The sequence below is a fragment of the Monomorium pharaonis genome, chromosome 5 (genome assembly GCF_013373865.1).
Source record: "Monomorium pharaonis isolate MP-MQ-018 chromosome 5, ASM1337386v2, whole genome shotgun sequence".
NCBI classification, from domain to species: domain Eukaryota; kingdom Metazoa; phylum Arthropoda; class Insecta; order Hymenoptera; family Formicidae; genus Monomorium; species Monomorium pharaonis.
The window spans coordinates 27,198,812-27,217,351 of record NC_050471.1 but is presented as its reverse complement, the minus strand read 5'-3'; the positions used below and the strand labels follow the sequence as shown (position 1 = coordinate 27,217,351).

General features: G+C 39.5%; 1 protein-coding gene across 6 annotated transcripts in view; it reads right to left on the bottom strand.

Moving 5' to 3' along the window:
* Positions 1–11,973: 11,973 nt before the first annotated feature.
* The window catches only part of LOC105837942 (catenin delta-2), a 47,595-nt gene continuing 41,028 nt past the window's right edge, over positions 11,974–18,540 (bottom strand). For 4 of the 6 annotated variants that reach the window (XM_036287144.1, XM_036287147.1, XM_012683144.3 and 1 more), the window contains 4 exons: positions 18,116–18,419; positions 17,713–17,851; positions 17,072–17,195; positions 11,974–13,867 (listed from right to left, as the gene is read on the bottom strand). In XM_036287144.1, the coding sequence (XP_036143037.1) occupies positions 13,568–13,867; positions 17,072–17,195; positions 17,713–17,851; positions 18,116–18,419 (867 nt within the window). In that variant the 3' untranslated portion in view covers positions 11,974–13,567. The remainder of the gene's footprint in view (positions 13,868–17,071; positions 17,196–17,712; positions 17,852–18,115; positions 18,420–18,540) is intronic. The other 2 variants (XM_036287146.1, XM_036287148.1) reach the window with 1 other exon arrangement.

The window sequence follows — 18,540 nt, the reverse complement described above, 5'->3', positions numbered from 1 at the left end:
AAAATATATGTATTTCCGCAACGAGCCTTAATTATTTAAATACACAAGTCTTTGGCAAGATTTCTTTTTATTTTTGCCGGGCGGAAAGCTCGTCTGAAAAAAAAAAGCTGGAAACGTTTTTCATTTGTTCGCACTCATCGTTGGTTAAAATTAAAACCGGCATTTTTTTTTTTTAATTGGATGTACAGAATATAAGGAATAGAATATTAAAATGTATTAGGAAAATCTCACGGAATTTCACAAGTTTTGCCTGACATATTTTGTTTCTGAAAATCGCGTGATTTCGAAATATTTTATTGTTGAGTTTAAAATAAATCACTTGTATATTCTTTCTTTCGTTTAATGATGAATGACGTCGGAGAGAAGGGGTTTCGAAGAGGATTAAAGGAGGGTTTAAGAAAAAAGAGACGTACGCGCACGTGTCAGCGCAATTTAATTCTTTAATTGTTGTCAGTCGGATTCGAAATACACTAGTCGATCTTTATTATAATTATTATTGTATATACGTGGTACTCTTTCGAGAGATATAAACAATACATAATACAACGACGAAATAATGACAATATGCTGCCTCCTTTTGCATGTAACCGTCCTAAAAATTATACATACATTACAATCCGTCAGTGGGAACCGCGCTCGCAATTGAATCGCGTGTGAAACACATGTGTGCGAGTTGAAAATGAAAGCGACGATTTTTATACCCAGCGATCGAGTTTTTCCGGGGGATGAGACGAGGGAGAGGTTTCTTATCCTCGTTCTTTTCACGTTCCATTGTTACCCTTCGCGGTGAAGATTTCGCACTCCCATTATTGGAAGCGCAGAATTGCGCGCCGGCAGCTCGCTGAAAACTCAATAACAATATAGGTTGATTGTTGACGATCGAGCAGCCTGATCGCGAATGTTTGGAAACGCAATCAGAACGCGGCATCATCTTCTTAATAATCCTACAAAAACACTTATTATTTGTACAAATATTAAAACACATGACTGTACATTTACCGTTCAATTAAAGTGAAACATACCCATTGTAATCAACGAATATTACGTGTCCAAAAAAAAAATCGTGTTATTTTATCACGGAATTTCCGAGCGAAGTATTTGAAAACATTTTTTTTAATGATTTCAATAATTTTTTAAATTCAATTATTTCGCCTGGGACTTTTGAGGTTCTCTTTTTTTTCCAGGAAATATCTGTGTTAAATTTTCGAATCTAGATAATTTTTAAATATGTAAATTTTTCTAATTAAGAAATTTTTAATATATATTAACGTTTCCGGATATTCAGAAATTTCGTGAATAAATATTTTTCTATATTCTCAGACTGTTAATTCGTTAAAATATTTTTTATTTTCGAATTTCTCGATTCTCCCTTTCGATAACAATTATTTGCGACAGATTCTTTTTGGGCATCGATGTATACATAACACAAAATCTACTATGCTATGGAAGATCCTAATTGTTTCAATCCTCTCCCTTCGTCATCCCCCTGCTATCGTCGCCTTGTAACAATTTTATAATTAACACTAAACGCGTGATGGGTGGTGGTAGTGGTGGTGGTGATGGTGATGGTGGTGGTGGTGGTGATAGTGATGGTGACGGTGATGGTGGTGGTGAAGGTCCTCTAATACATCTAAGATGCACACCCATGCTTATTTAATGCTCCGTTAATTTAAATACGTATGCAGCACAGTAGACTATCATTTTTTTTTTCCTATTCGTTAATGCGCATGTTACATGTGGTAATGGTAATGCGTGAGTACGATTTTTTTTTTACTTTTTTTCCTCCTTTACTCTCTCGCTCCCCTCCCCCCTCGTTTCCTTCCACCCTGTTTCGAGTTTACAGACGGCCTCGTCGTGCGCGGGGGTCATCGATCCACTTGTAAGTCATCCCTCACCGCGATTTCCTCCCCCCTCCCCTTCTTAATCGAAGCGGGGTATCTCGCTTAATAATTCGACGTTTCCAAGTAGGGAAGTGCAACAGTTTTTCGAGCGGCGCGATGATCGATCATCGGTCGTCGATCGCGTCGCGCGCGCAGAAGCGCATCGACGAGGCCGGCAATCTTTTTTTTCCCCCCCCCTACCTTCCTCTCCTCCTTCGACGTGTCGCGTAAGAATTTCTGCGGGGTGCGAGACGAGATACATCCGGTCCTTCGTCCTGCCTGTTCGTTTTTCCTTTCTCTCCCTCTCTGCCTTTCAATCGCGAAACCGACGTAATCCCCGCGGGATCGAATTTCCTGCGCGTTTGTGGAAAACAACTTTTCCCACTAATTTCCATCGTTTGTGGTAACCGGAAATTGCAAATAAAACTCACCGAAATTACGGCGGTCACGACTCCTCCCCCGACTCCGGGGAGAATACGACGACGCGGGATTCAGCCTCTCTTTCTTTCCCCCTATCTTTCTCTTTTTCTTTTTAACGCTATCAGTCTTTTCAAACCGCCCAGCGATCGACAACGATCGCGAACGATGAATGCGAGTCGATCGGGAAAATGCTAATGAAGATGACGCTGACGATGACGATAATGATGATGATGATGACGACGATAATGATGCGGCTCGATGTGTCGTGAAAAATCGCGCGATCGGATAAGAAAACCGGTTCGGGAGAGAATCTCTTCCCCCCGAGGGAGGGGGGGGGGGAAGAGGAAAGGTTCCCACCGAGTAATGTCTCTTTTTAGGCCGACACGACGATTTTTACTTTGTTCCATCCTTTTTTTCCCGGGGGGAGGGGGGTGGGAGTACCTAGCGCGAGCCCCGATATCTCCGGTTTCTAATTCCTATACGTTTCTGATAGTAGAAAAGGATCCCGCGTGCCGGGTCGAAGCGACGATCGCGCGCCTTAATTAGTTAGGTCGTTATTTCGAGATGATCGGGAATCGGGATCAACGCGGTACTCACTCAATTTCGACCTCCCCCCGCCCCCCGCTCTCCTCTCCACCTCCGCACACATCTAAAATTCGCAGAAAATAGCGGAGCGGAGGAATTACGTACACGAAATAGCAGTAGGTAGTACGGTCGAGTCGATACGTGTGGCCGAACGATCGCGAGAAATAGAAACGTGGAAATAAATACCGGCGTATCCGAATCGATGGTGGTCGCGCGAACCTGGGGAACAGATTGGATGGAGCGTGAACGACGCGGAGAATCGCATAATCACCACATTTTTTCCTTGTGGCGAACTTTCGATAATAGCGCAAATGTCGTCGGTCGACAATTATCGCTGCAACGCGCGATTTAATTTTCCAGAAATTTGTAAAATTCAATTGTCACTTAATATACCGTGAGATTGAAAACACCCACACTCAGCGAGCGATTGTAACGGAAAAAAAAAACGGAAAAGTTCGCGTGATAATTTTATTCTCTCGAAATATTAATTTAATATTTATTACCACGTTAATTAATGTTACTCAAATTAACGTCGGGGTTGGGATCGCGAGAAAGAACGATGCGTGTAGGCGTATCGACTCCGCTTCCTGGCTAGGCAAAAAAAAAAGAAGCTCGATATCAAAGTTTAACCACGCGAGAGAGGAGCGTAAAAAAGTGGATCTTGCTCTTCCCCATCGGCATCACAGGCTAAGCCGCGGCGTCTACCGGTTCGATGGGAGTTCATCGAAGACAGGTATACGGCATACGCGAATAAAACTGTCGTGGTAACAATTGTACAGTTCCCTTCACGAGGACAACGGCGAAACAATCGCGAAACGAAGCTCCGTTCTCCGCACGTGGGTGCCCGAGATGTCCGAGAGGACAGAAGTTACGCGACGTTAGAGAAGTAGTTGAAAAAATTATCAAGGAGACAGTTGAAAAATTGTCGAGCGTAGAATCCTCGTTAGAAATTTATATTACAAGTCTCGCGCGGGATTTGTATATAGCAAAGGCGAGTGGTCGCGGGTCGACTATCCCGTATATAAGCCGCGTGAGGGATGCAAAACGTACTCGTACGGTTCCTACATTCGCGCGGGTAAAAACTCGAACTCGATTACACATCAGACCGAGAATGAAGGGAGCGTCGCTCCCTGCGAACGCGATTTTTTTGTACAAACGTGACGTCTTTCTTTTTTTTTTTTTTTTTTTGTTACGTGCTATGTAGGTGAGCACCTGCTGCCTGCGCGAGGCCCAACAATCGGATCCTTCCTCGGACGAAACGCAGAGCGGCGAGATAAACGATTAATTAATTATTAAAAATCTACTCCCCGGACTACCCTCATGCCGCACGGTGCGTGCTAATGTTATACTATTAACTGGACAAAAGTATTTCTTGGCTGTATGCCTCATTCTCTAGTTTTATGATTATTCATAATTGTATATAAAAATTCTATTCGATATTCTTTAGGTCTTTTTAAATATAAATATGGTATCTTTTTTCACAAAATGCACAGTTTAACTTTAAAGTGTGTATAATGATATAGAAATAAATAACAATGCAAAATATTTGCGCGCAACCAAGTGGAATACTTTTGTTCCACTAGATTACTGATTTAAACACGAGGTAAAATAAAGGCCTGATTTCCACATTTTGTAAATGTAAAAATAAAGACGCGAAATAATAAAATCAACTTGAAAATTTCGGAATATAAACATATACAGATATGTTATTTCAAATTGTTGTTTTTGTTCAAAAATTTTAGAAAGATAAAACTGAAATAAAATTTCATGATTCAAGTGTTATGAACAATAAATATAATTGTAACGATTTTTTAAGATAAAAATATGTATCTCTATATGTAAATTCCAAATTTGCATTTAGAAAAAAGTATAAAATTAAATAATACTAGCACTAAAAGAATAATGCCAAATATTTGCTTACAACTAAATGGAAGTACTTTTGTCCAACTAGATTTGGGATGTCCAATTATTACAAAGGAATTTTTTAACATCCCGTGAATCGGTGATCGAATCCATTATCGAGTCCAACTCTTTCCGCTTTTGTGCCGGTCGCTAAATAATCGGTCAGTACAGCCGGAAAGTAGACGTGACAACAAATCGATAGATGCTCTTCCGGTTGCAGCGTGACTTTTTAAACACTCTGTCGTCTTTTTTTAACCCCTTTATTGCCTATCGATTGATTGCATTTCGCAATCGTTCAAAATCCGCCCTTTCAATCGCGCACCTTTGGAACTGATGAATTGCCTGCCTCGCAGGCAATTTCGGGCATCAAGGGGCTCCAACCGCTAGTTTCCTATCAGTAACATAATAATATAACTGTATCGTATTGTCGCGGAATTAAATCGCGCAACGCTGTAGCTTAGGCGAATATATATCTACCAGCTTGCTTGGTGTGTGTGTGTGTGTGTGTGTGTGATGCGGCTCTCAACAACTCAATATTATATATTAAAATATGTAATATGCCTCTCTCTCTCTCTCTCTCGATAACACGTTGGCTGTCCTTAAAGATCTCAATATACTATATTTAATATATAATATCAACTTTCTCTCTAGCGTCGTCGTAATATCAAGTACAATCACTTAATAACTACAGCCGCGTGCTGTCTATTCGAAGAGACATCCGATTGTTAGGTCTGCGCGAGTGAATGCGTATAATACAGTGACGCGGAGGGTGCCTTAGTGTTGTCTCCACCCTTGCTCAAGGCCCGCCCTTTCCGCGTCGAAAGGGCCGGTTTTAATGTTACATAATTAATCCGACGGTGGTGTCGCGTCGTGACAAATTAGACCGTATCCTTGCACCTTATTTGTAACTTCTCTATATACGTAATTAAAAGTAATAGAGCTAGCGAATTGTATAATTCACAAAATTATCATTAGTCATCAAGCTTTAACACGGCTTGTGTTTATGGTAATTTTTCTTTTTTTTTTTATAAAAATCAATTTCTTATTTCAATTAATTTATAAACTTTTATTTTTCATCAAATCTCGTGTGAACTGCTTAATTACGAAATGTGGAATCTATGTCTCGTTAATACCACGTGGGAAAAGTCGAATTTGATTGAGAAAATTTAACTACCTCCCAATAATAGGGGGTGTTACGAGGGTAGATCCAGTGACACCACTGTCGGGTTAAGTGACAGACTATTGTGCATTTGTATAAATGCTACTCTTTTTTTCCTCACGCCGCCTCGGACGCGCGGGGGAGCTATCTCCCGCGCACATTCCGCTCGACGCGTGCGACGTTTTTTTTTTCTTACACCCTTAAAATCGTCGGGAACAGTCTTTTTTCTACATACGCCCTCCGAACGCTGCCGTCGCCACGTTTCTTCCTCGTCCATATCTCCGTGTGCTTCGTAGAAAATTATAAACGCTGGAGTTACAAACGCGGGAATAGTAGTGTACACGCACAAAGAGAATGAAAAAGCGGATATCAAAACCTCGGCCTAGCCGTCGATCAATCGATCGATCGATCGATGAATCCTGATCGCTATTTGTCTCGGCGCACGCACGCACACACTCGCTCGGTGCGCCCGGTGAGGCGGAAGATCTCGCGGTGCTCTGTCGAAGGCCGAAAAGTAAATTCTAAGACGACCTCGGGGAGGCTTCCGCGCCATGGAAACCCAAGGGTCTCGAGTGTCACACAACACGTATATATATATATAATATAATATGTACATTAAAACGCTCGATACACATTTACCTGCCGCGACAAATAGCTGCGGCGGGCAGCTATTAATCTCCGCTTCGAATTTCGCGATTCGAACCTGCGAGAAATTTATGCCGCGATTAACCCCGGAGTGCTACTGCGGGTGAATTTTACACCCTGAAGTGTGTTAATTCGTGCTCGGCACTCGAAAAAGAGTGTTTAACTTTCAGACATCGAAGCGTTTCACTTCCGTCTTCGTTTTTTTTTCTTTTTTTAAAGCGTAAAAAGGTTTTAGTTTTAAATGACGTGCTTAGGATTCGGTATTTTAAATCTGAACCTCCGAAAGACCGAGACGGAAATGAGTATCTCTTAAGATTGAACACCTCTCTTCCGAGCGGGTACGCAGTTTCGTTATTAAAATTTTCGCTAGCTAAAGCAACATCTTACATCAGCTTCGCTTACACTTTTGTTTCACATAAAAATACGTGCGTCGGCCCTAAACAGCTAATTGTTCTAACAGCTTGCAATCTACCAGGGTAGAAAAAACGGTATTGTAAAAGTTCTCAAAGGTGTAAAAACAATTCGAAATATCGTCGTGTGAGAAAAATACGAGCAGCACTCCGGAGTTAATATGCAATAATTGCGTGCGTCGATCAGTCTCCTCGTCGGCGTCGACGGAGGGGGGGGGGGGAGGTGGGGGGCGTCGGCTCGGACGTCCAAGACGTGCGACTAGCTCGTAGGATTTTTGCACAGCTACGGTGTAGTATCAAAATTCATAGAAACGATGAGGTCACTCGTTGCACATGCTCCTTCAACTTTGTGAGTATGCAGTATAAAATTCTACAAAAAACACCGAAAGAGTGTTGCGCGCCGCCGCCGAGGAGACGGACGTCGTTTGTCTCGTCGCCGTCGCGATGTATAATATTTTTATATTAATCCTCTCCTTGGGAAAGGGAATTTTTTGGGGGGGAGGGGGAGACACTCGAGCGCACGCGAGACTTCTTGCCGCGGTCGTCGGGATCGTTCGTTGCCTCGATCGTAGAAATGCCATAGGGACGCAACGTCGTTTGGTTCGAGTAATTTCGAGTAACAATTTCCACGCTACTCCGTTATACAATGTAATTTCCGTCACGTCGGTGACGACCTCCTAATTTTAGTTTACCTCGCGTGTAAATCTTTTTTTTTTTTTTTAATAATAAAAGGGTTTACCGATTATACTCTCTAAATAGGAATCAATCGAGGTTTTCAAAGGCCAAAACCTCTACTCTAATTTGATTTTCCGAAGTGTCTCGAATTTAGGCACGTTTGAAATTCTCTCGGAGCACCCTTTCGACCTTTAGAAAATTTAGAAAGGTGGGGAACCCAAAGGACTGAAATGGGGCGCGCTCTCAGCGATGGCGCTCCGCCGCGCGGATACATAACTCCGTGCAACGAGTCCCCGACGAGATCGATCGACCTCGAGATCGCGCCGTGTCGCTTGCCACAAATGGTCCAAAGTCTTCTAAAGGATCGCCGCCTACTTGTAACCGCAACGGCGCTTACTAAAATCACGCTGTGTTTGTTTATCACGAGCGCAACGGATCTGCTAGCCAGTCCGAGCGAGCGATAAGCTCGAAGGTTTCCTTTCTTCCCTCGCACACCTCGACCGGCGGGAGAGAGAGATAGAGAGAGAGAGAGAGAGAGACAACTCGTTCAGTCAGCTCATTCGAGTGCAATTTCACACAGTCTCTCTTTAACTCGCGTGACAATGCGTAACGCCGACATCCGCGCCGAGATGGAAATGATCGCATGAAGTTTGCCACTGGAACTGGTACGGTCCGGATTATTAACTCGGCGAGCAAAAAGAAAAAAGAAAAGCGAAAACGAAAGGCGAAGATCAAAGTACAAAGGATCGTGCAAAAGAAAAATAAATTGTTCATCCGCGCTGCTCTGTCTGGAGATTCGTCTGCATCGTGTATTTTGAAAAATAAGGACAATATATTTCAGATAATGTGTCTTACGAGCTAAAAGAAAAATGTACAACAATTCAAACGAGGAAGAGATACGCGCGGTTAATATAAGAATAAATTAAACGGTTCTTATCTCGCATGATTTTGTCCGTTCTCTTAAATTCTAGCAAGAGGCGAAGGATGCAAATTTTCTAGAGACGCGTTTCAAAAAGGAAAGGGAAGCAGTTTACATTATATCGAGCAACTAAAATAATTATCGAGCTGCTTTCGAGTAATGCCGTCGTGTTTGCCCCCAACATTTGCATATTATACAGAGGCTGGCTAGATAAGAATCTTTGTAGGAAATGTCAACGCGACGATATATAAAAGACACTGTACAAAAGAAGTTAGAGCGGAATGAAGGCCACTTCTCCACAGGCTCACACCAGCATTTCCATTTCTAGGTATCACGCGGACGATCCGGTCTTCTCTCCGGAGAGTTTCTCTCTGCGCACAATATTCCCCTCGAGAATGTCGCCACGGAATAAAATGAATTACGTGATAGAATAATGCTTTTTACACGGCCGTCTGATCGATGACGATCGTCCACCTCAACTGGAGATCAATTGAACTCGTCATGCGATTAACGGTCAATGATAATAGAAATTCAATTCGACGATTGATGTTGAGATATAGAGATTTGATAGTTATGTCGTAAAAATATGTAATATTTAAGTGGATCAAAGAATTGGAATTGCAAAATTTTAAAGTTTTAGAATAATTACACGTGTCGCATATGTCGAATAGTAAAAGAACGAAGAATCAATGCAGCCGTAGTGCTTTCTCGAATTTTTTTTTTTATTAAACAACACAATGTAATGTGTTTTGATCTTTTCAGATTATTAATTTCATTTATTTTTTTAAGAAATTTCAAAAAAAAAATAGAAGAAAGAAACCTGATCTCGAACAGTAAAGAAGAGAAAGAAAAATCTTTGACTTCCATTTACATTTTTTTAATGTTACATGTTACTTTCTTTTTACGACATCAAATTCTATATCTAAATGTCGAGTTTTTTTAAATTCGCGATATGTCGCCCTGTATAAATTGCGTATTGTAAATTACGCTTTTTTATTCTGTATGATGATAATAATAATAATAATAATAATGATAATAATACACTATGTATAAATAGATAAATCGGGCTGTTTAACGTCAACCAGTGACTTTTTTGAACTTTTGTTCTATTTCCGGTTGAGGTTGATAAAATAATCTACATTCTAGATTTCGCGGGCGGACGATTGTCGCCGGTCTTCCTAAGCGGAGAGCAGCCATTGTTCCATCGCGCATTTATGTCTGTGATCAACTGTCGTAATATTACTTTAAGAAATAGAGAACAGGGATATATATATTTTATATCTATAATATATATACCGGCTAATTAATATGCCTTGTAACCATCGAATAACGTTAACACGTCAAACACACACGCACTTTCTCTCTCTTTTTCTCTTTCGCACACACATACACTCACGCATGCTCGCTATTGCGCTTCCCGCACATGTTCATGGGCTCGACGTACATTGGTCTCGCTGCTCGCTAATTGTATCCATGTAACTATGTCATATAGCAATAATAATGGCTCTAAGGCCGCTGATCGACCGCGGATTGCGTTCCAGGACGAAACGTCGACTGTAGGTGGAGACCCACCGTTATTACGTCACGTGAGCTCGTATCTTATTATATTGCACCGTAAATAGCAATAATGAAGCGTTAGTGTTAGTATTAGCATTGATTGTTAATCATTGGTGTTTGCTTCATAGAGTTTCCCCTCATGCTTTATTTATTCTTACAATGTTTTATTTCTTCGCACTTATTTAGCGCGATCATATATATATATATTTTTTTTTATTCTATAAATTATTACACCATGTAAATATCACGCTTCTCTAAAATAAAATGTACAAAATAGTATACGCGTGCGCGTGTATAAAAAAGGTAGAATGTAAAAAATAAAATATAGCTTTCTAATTATTTTCTACTTAAAAATAAGCCATACTTTTCTAAAAATTCTCCCTTCAAAAGAGAGTCGAAACGATTTAAATTAAATAATATTCTCTTTCTTCTTCTCACCTTGTCCAGATATGTAAAAAAAAAAAATCCAGCGTAGTCGCGCGTAGTCCATTCGACGACGTAATACCACCGTGGTGAGACATGAGCTCGCGTGTGCACGATGGCGATGCGTCTCCACCTCGACGCGCGCTCTCGCTCGCACTTTTGCGTACACAGGATTCACGGGTACCTCAGAAGAGTTGAAAATGGATTTCCCTAAGATTCACATACGTTGCAACAGTGCAGTAGCTCGTATAATAAATCGGCATCCTTGTGCCACATCCACAGCCTCAGAAGTTTACATTAGTACAGTCATATGTTAAATTCTACGTCAGTGTGTCGCCAATGTGTGTATATATACATATATATGTGTGTATATATAATATATATATTTATATATAATATATTCATTCATTTATATGTTCATGTCTCTCTTTAAATATATTTATAATGATCGCACGCACGAGTGCGCGACAATTGGTGGGCATCCAAGTATTATAAAGAAGCAAGTGCAACTGTCTTTCTTGCAATGGTAACGGGATTATTAACTGTTATAATATTTCTCCATTAATAGAAGTATATATACATACAAAGATTTTTTTCTTTTAAATTGAATGCCATTTCTCCGGAAATCGTAAGGCTTTTCTTTGTGCATTAGCGAATTTAAATCTGCTAAATAATTGCAGCAGTTGACGAGTAGACTATCACCATCGTAAATACGATAATTATCAAGAAAGTCTCAATTATTATAATAATTATCGAATATACGATGCTCTGTGTTAAAATTGTCTGTTGTTACACCAAAAAGGAAACAAATACATAAAATTAATTATATTATAAATATATATTTATAATATATATAAAATAAATATTATAATTAACTAATATATAAAATTAATTAATTATATAGTCATATTATAAATATATATTCTACTATATTTAATTTTATACATATATATATATATATATATATATATATATATACACATAAATATTTCCACGAATTATCAAGTTGCATAAAAATCATGGATAATTCTTTTAAGTTGCTTTATAGACGCTTCTTCGCCTTTACTTATTTATAATACTTACATAGACACACCTAACTTATTCTTAGCACAGTACTTTGCGATGATCGGTATACGCTCGCGCTTTTGCCGCCGCTAATACCATCTTAAAATATATCTTAGAGGGTATGTGTAAACGTGTAAACGTGCGTATATGTGTGCCGTGTTTATAATATATTTATACGCAGACATATATATATATATATATATATATATATATATATGAATGTATATATTAATTTAGAATTGTGCAATAAAGGTATTAGAGCCATTAGTGCGACTACTCTGCTGCGGATGTGGTTAGACGTCGCTTTCTCTCTCCCTCTCTCTCTTTCTCTCTCTCTCACTCTCGCTTCTTTCTCTCATTCTCTTTCTTGCTGATAACTATTATCGTATATCAAGATTGCAGATGTGTGAATCATCTACAAGTGCGCTCTCGCGTTTGCCGGATCTACTCTGTGGACACGATGACTTGTTCGCCGCCTCTCTTCCCTCGCTATCGTAGCTTTATTTTCCCGACGATGGGGTTCTCGGACTCCGATAAAAATGCGTCAAGGTCGGCTTCCTCAAGGTCGGCCGGAGCTTCTCTCGCAGTTCATGTATACTTAATCGAACTATGCCAAAGACGTTTCGATTATACCATCTTAAGCACGCTCCTTTGAGCTCGACCCCTTTCTCTTTTCCCGGCTATTTAAAGTTTGTGCCGTTATAACGCGCCGCGTTACAAACGGCGCGGTAGAGAAAGGAGTTCCCTTGTCGTCAAAAATAAGGCAGAAGGATCATTCGCGCGTTATTTTGGCGAGTGTTATCGGGATCAGTTTGTTTATCCGGCTCCATCTTTCTTTTCCCCGCTTCGAACCTGGCCTTCCAATCTGCTCGTTGTATTAGCGTTATTTGTCCTCACTCGCGGAGGTTCTCTTCGCGGCGCAACGTACCGTTGTTTTCTCGTTCCTCCACTTGTTGATCCGTCAATCCGCTCGTTCATTTCATCATCGGTCCGTCAGTCATCCAGCTGCCACTCTATGTACATCTTCGCTCTAATATTTCTATCTCAAGTAAATCAATATACACTTTTCCCTCGTATTCCAACTTGAAAGCTGCCTGTTTCTATCACCCTGGCTCACGTTCAGCTGCCACGTCCGTCCGATTAACTCGACGTAGTTAAAACTTCCTTCCTCTCCCGAGATTCTCTTCCTTCAGATTCTTCCTAATCATAATATGGACGTCTGTTTCCAATGATAAAGCGTAATACCTGATCCGCTCTTCCGATACCATCCTTCGGAAGTGGCGCGTATCTCGCGTGGTTTTTCAATATCTAATAATACTTTCGCGCGTACACTTTCGACATCCCCGAAAGAACACTCGAGTGCTCTCCTCTTTCTATCTCATCAACAATTCCCTAAATCTCTGTACCTCCCTCGTTTTCCATATAATCGCTACATTCTCGATATCCCTGCTTTAACACCCTGCGACAAGCGTTTCCCTTAAAACTCGCCTACCATCCATCTAAATCAACTACGATGTCACCACTTGGCGATTTCGATTTTTCGCGAGCCTCGAACGAAGATATGAGCCCAAATACTATAAATTAACGGATGCTATTCGCCTTGCGTCTGCTCTCTTATGTCATCGAACAAAGACATCCGGATTTTAAGCGTCTTAAGAGGTCTTCCGCAGATCTCTCTCTCTCGTTCACCTTCAACTGCTCCGGGATCCTCACGAAGGAGTCATTTTGCATCTCCTGGTGCGGTGCGGGTGGGGGGGGGGAGGGGATACGAGGACACGATCCTCCTTGTTCTACACCTCCGCTACATGGACAGGCCGCTCGGAGTCAGAGGCGGCGGTCGCTCGACGCGGTCCTGGGACGCGACGAGGCCGTGGTTCCTGGCGAGGTCCTCCTGGCGGTCCCGCGTAGGACCCGCTCCTAGGACCCGTTATACCCAGGAGTCGCCGGCGGCAGTGGCGTTCGAGCTCGGCGGCGGCACTTGGTTCGCCACCGTCGCTGCCACCGACGTGGTGACGGTGCCGTCTGGTACCATCCCAACGCCATCCGGTACCCACTGACCGCCACCACCGCCTGGTCCAGCTATGCCACCGCCGCCGCCGCCGCCGCCCCCGGGTATCACGGCGCCACCGCCGGCCTGACCACCCTGGCCCACCCCCAGCTCGTACTGCCGCTTCTTTTTCTTCTCCAAGTTAACTTGCGCGTAGAGCGGCTCACCGGGTTTCGGTTGCTGCAACACACACACAAGCCAACGGTTAGCCAACTGGTGGTCTCGCGCGTCTCTCTTGCGAAGGGGGGTGGGCGAGGGTGGGGGGAGAACCGCGCGGCACGGCGCCTCGAGCCTTCGGACGCTGAAAGAAGCTTATAGACAGTTTGGGGTGATATTTTATGTACCCTCGATCGTCCGTCTATTTTCGTAGATTGGAACGATAACGGTTCACAAAAATGGATATTAGATCGTTGCGTGAAACAGCATTATTCTTCCACATATAATTTATGAAAAAAAAAAAAAAACACGCTTTAATATTGAATAAATTATTAGCTGCATTGTAATTTTTGTTTGTATCTCACAAAAAAAAAGTGTTATAATTTTCAAGATATTAAAATATTTTATTTCTGTTTCCATTTCTAAGTATTTAAAAACTCTAACATCTTCAAATTAAAACACTTTTTTTCAGTAATACGATTTGGACTTATTTTCGGTATTTTTAGGCGATCGAGAGTACACTGCAACGTGCAGGCAAAACCACGAGAAGTAAATGTGATATGTTTGGCCTTTATTTGTAATCAGGTATATAGGCTATCTAATATACATATTTTCAAGTAATTGTTCCTTTCTTTTTATTACATTGCGTTTTAGTATTCGGCTAAATACAGAATATATAAATATTCCGACGTGAGAGTAATTCGTAGCTGAGATACACATAATATATAAAGACGCATATGAAATCGCGTGTGTTGTGTGTGTGTGTGTGTGTATGTGTGTGTGTATACGTGTGTACAAGTGCTACAAAATTATATATAATAACATTTAACTTATGCAGGTACCTGCTGTCTGTGTGCAGGACGTGAAATAAAATTCTACACTATTGTGTTCTTCATTGTCTCACGTTATGAAAATTAAATAATGAAAGTTCTCCATTATAGAAAGGTCTCGAATTTATATTTCCTACATCGTTAGCGAGCAATGAATAATTTGAACGTGATTCTCCATTAAGCTTTGTATATATATTCGACATTGGTATTGTCTTTAAAATAAATTTTCATGAAGCGGCGTAACCAAAGGGATAATAATTTTATGCGTCGTATATATGGCGTGCGAATATTAATTATATTCTGCATATTGTAATTAACGTATACAAGATTAATATAATAATTTCCCTAAGCTTATATACAAAATCGGGTATACAGTACAGACTATAGGCTACGTAATAATTTATTTGTAAATGCTCGCGTTATACCTTGCTAATAAAATATAAACTAAACTTTGCGGAGGGCACTGGGAAAATGTTGCAGGAAACCGAAATCGCTTCCTCCTAGCTCGATACAAATGTTCCTTTTCGATTAATTAATCGTTATGAAATCACCTATTCTTATCTTACGCTAAAAGTTAAAATAACTGCCATCGTTAGTTAGAGACGGTGTGAGGGGTGTTCGTTTAGGCAGTGATCTCGTAGCTCCTCATTGTTAGTGTAAATTTGTGCGCTATTCACGAAGACAGAGGTGTACAACACACGATGCGAATACTTTGAGTATTTTCGCTTAGACCTAAAGTTGTCCATAGCAACACGCGCGCGGTGCGGTTTCTAAGATTACGTTACTCAAAACAAAAGTGTTTGATTTTAAGATATTAAAGTGTTGCATTTCCGTTTTTTTCACTAGAACATTTAAAGTTGTTAAAGATTTTTGTTTTAAATATTTTAACGTTTTAATAAATCAAAACGAAATTTGAAACGAAAACATTGTCAAGTGTTTAACAAAACGGAAATAAAACATTTTAATATCGTAAAATTAAACACTTCTCTTTTTTGAGTGATACGCGCGAAAAATCCTCCTTTCGCGCGATTAAATTAGTAAATTAGAAAATCGTTATGAAAATCGTGCAAAAAGTTTCAAGGATTCAGAAAATAATTACGCAGCGTTTTATTAAAAAGTAAAGAAATTTGGTCCAGTTTCGTGCGGTAATTTTTGTGTACATTTACGTGTATTCTCGTACAACCAGAGATCGCATTAATGAGCGCGCGTATTTTATATATATGTTAACTAATTTTAACTTTTAACTTGAATGTATAGTCACATTTATTAGAAACGTTCGCCGGAGTTTAGAAAATCTTCCTTCTAGTGCACACAATATTTTCTCTTGCCTCTACCTAACGAAAATTTGGTTTTTTCGCGAAAAAAATAGAAATCTTACAAGATCGTTCAAACGTGGGAAGACAATTATCAAATTATATAAATTATTAGATTATGTACGATGGCGTTTATCACGCAAATTACAATAGTAATTTCACGTATCTTCAGTTGAAAGTTACGGAGTGACGCTTGTCCGTTTTGGCACAATCAATTGCACCAAAAGCGACGTCGATCGTCCTACGTAACTACCTCTGTCGTATTTGGATTACTTTGCGAGAGTCTAGGTAAAGTTAAACACTAACCACTAAAGTTAAATGCAATTGTTTGCTGACGTACGATCCATCTGGTATGTTCAAGTCATGTCGAAAGGCTACAATTCTTTTAGATTTTATTCTGCATAACAACGCGAGTATTAAAAAATTACAATAGCAACGAATAGTCAAGTTTTATTAATGGGACAAAATTTCGTCGGTCTTAAGAAAGAAAGAAGTTGAGAAAGAAACAAATAATCAATTTTTAATAAAGTAATTAACCTTTTTAAAAGTAATTTTTGGTGAAACCGATTTAATTTAAATAGTTAAAGTTCTCGGAATGTAGAAAAAAATTATGTCATTTATATAAGTTATTAAAGTTGAAGTAATAAATTTTTAATCAATCAAATTTTAATCAATTAATTTACTTTCCTACTCACATATGAGTAATTTTTTGAAAAAGAATTTAACATGTAGAATTTAAACATATAGATTGATGAAACAATTGAATTTAAACAAATCATAACAAATAAACATAGAGCGAAATATCTAAAATATGGAAGAGAAATTTGTTTAATTTGTAGTATATCATGAAGATACGGAATAATTCGACGTGAAAACGTAGAATTTTTTAATCATTGTTTTCAAACGTTTGCTTTTTTTCTTATTAAGTGAAATTAATTAAATATTAGTGAATCTTTTCGTAAGACCAACGGCTCAGATTGCATATAACATGTACATGTGATTTCTTTCCTTACGCTTTTCTCATCCTATGGTGTGTCCACGCAGCGTGTATTTATCTAATGATGCTATTAGTTATTATTACTTACTGATTGATATATAGTAGGTCGACCGACATTATTCGAATTCATGTTCGCTCGCTGAATCGTTCGATCCTCGTATCTCGTACTTCCCTGGCTCGCCATCGGTCGATTCAGAGTACTGCAATCGTAGCTGCATTTTAACGTAGAATCAAGTTGTGAAATTGGTAGAAATAGAGTGAGGACTCCGCATAATAAATAATGAGAACTAAAAAAATTCACGCGACAAACCAAGTAAACCATAAACGAAAAGATAAGCGGAGTCCTAGAAATCAAAGTACCAGAAAAAAACATTATAAACCGTATAGGAAAAGAAAACAAACAAATTTCATTTAATGCCGATAACGTAATGATAATACTTCAATTTTACTTCAATATTATGATAAATAAATAAAAATTAAAACCCAAAGAAATCAAATTTATTTAAAATTTATTTAAAATTACAGAAAGATATAATAATGAAAAATTAACTGAAAATGCTCTATTACCTATATTTGTAAAAAATCTTTTAATTACAAACGTATTGAATTTGATAATTAATAGTCATCTCGATATTTCAATTATCCATTATTGCGGCAGCCTGTCGACCACCTCTACATATCTAGTATATCTAATTTTATTCATTAGCTCCGCTTATAAGCGATAATTACCTGTTAGCGTTGTTGGGTGAATTAGGCCCTGAATTCCTGGCGGCGACGGTTTTCGTGACGAAGTCTTGCTCTTTCCAGCCGTGCTTCTTATACACATCTCGCAACTCTTGATGCTGCCACATAGTGAATAGTACTTGTCCTAAAAATAAAAAAGCAAATAGAATAATGTCTTTCCGAGATGTATATATATAAAATATTATTCTACAATATGTGTGTGTGTGTGTGTGTGTGTGTGTGTGTGTGTGTGTGTGTGTGTGTGTGTGTGTCTATATATATACACACACACATATACATAGAATAATATTATATAACACAATTAAACACAAACCGGCTTTATAGTTTCACGATAAATATTATCGGATAATTATATCGTTCTAAATCTGATCCAATCTCAAGATGTTACCTGCAAATTTAAGAACGCGCGGCGTGTATTTCTGGCGTTGCCTGGTGATGTTCATCAGTCTCTCGACACCGCCGGCGTCGAGCAACGACCGCGAGAATTCGGCGTTCTTCTTGATGACCTCGTTTAGAGTCGCGAGCACTGCGGCGATCGTGTCGTCGCTCGTGCCCTGATCGTGCTGATTATTTCCAGACGGTAGCTTCTGGATGAGATCCCTCATCGCGTATTTGCCTATTAGCTCCTTATTGCGTTGGTCTATCGCCAAGTTCCTGAGCGCGGTTGCGACCGCGCAGACTACTCGATCCACCTAGTTGCAGAAAATACATTTATGATTACCATGTTAAATTTTACTTATTTTGAAGAGTAAATGTGTATTAAAAATATTAGCTTTATCAAAAAATTTAACAGAATGTATAAAACTTAAAATA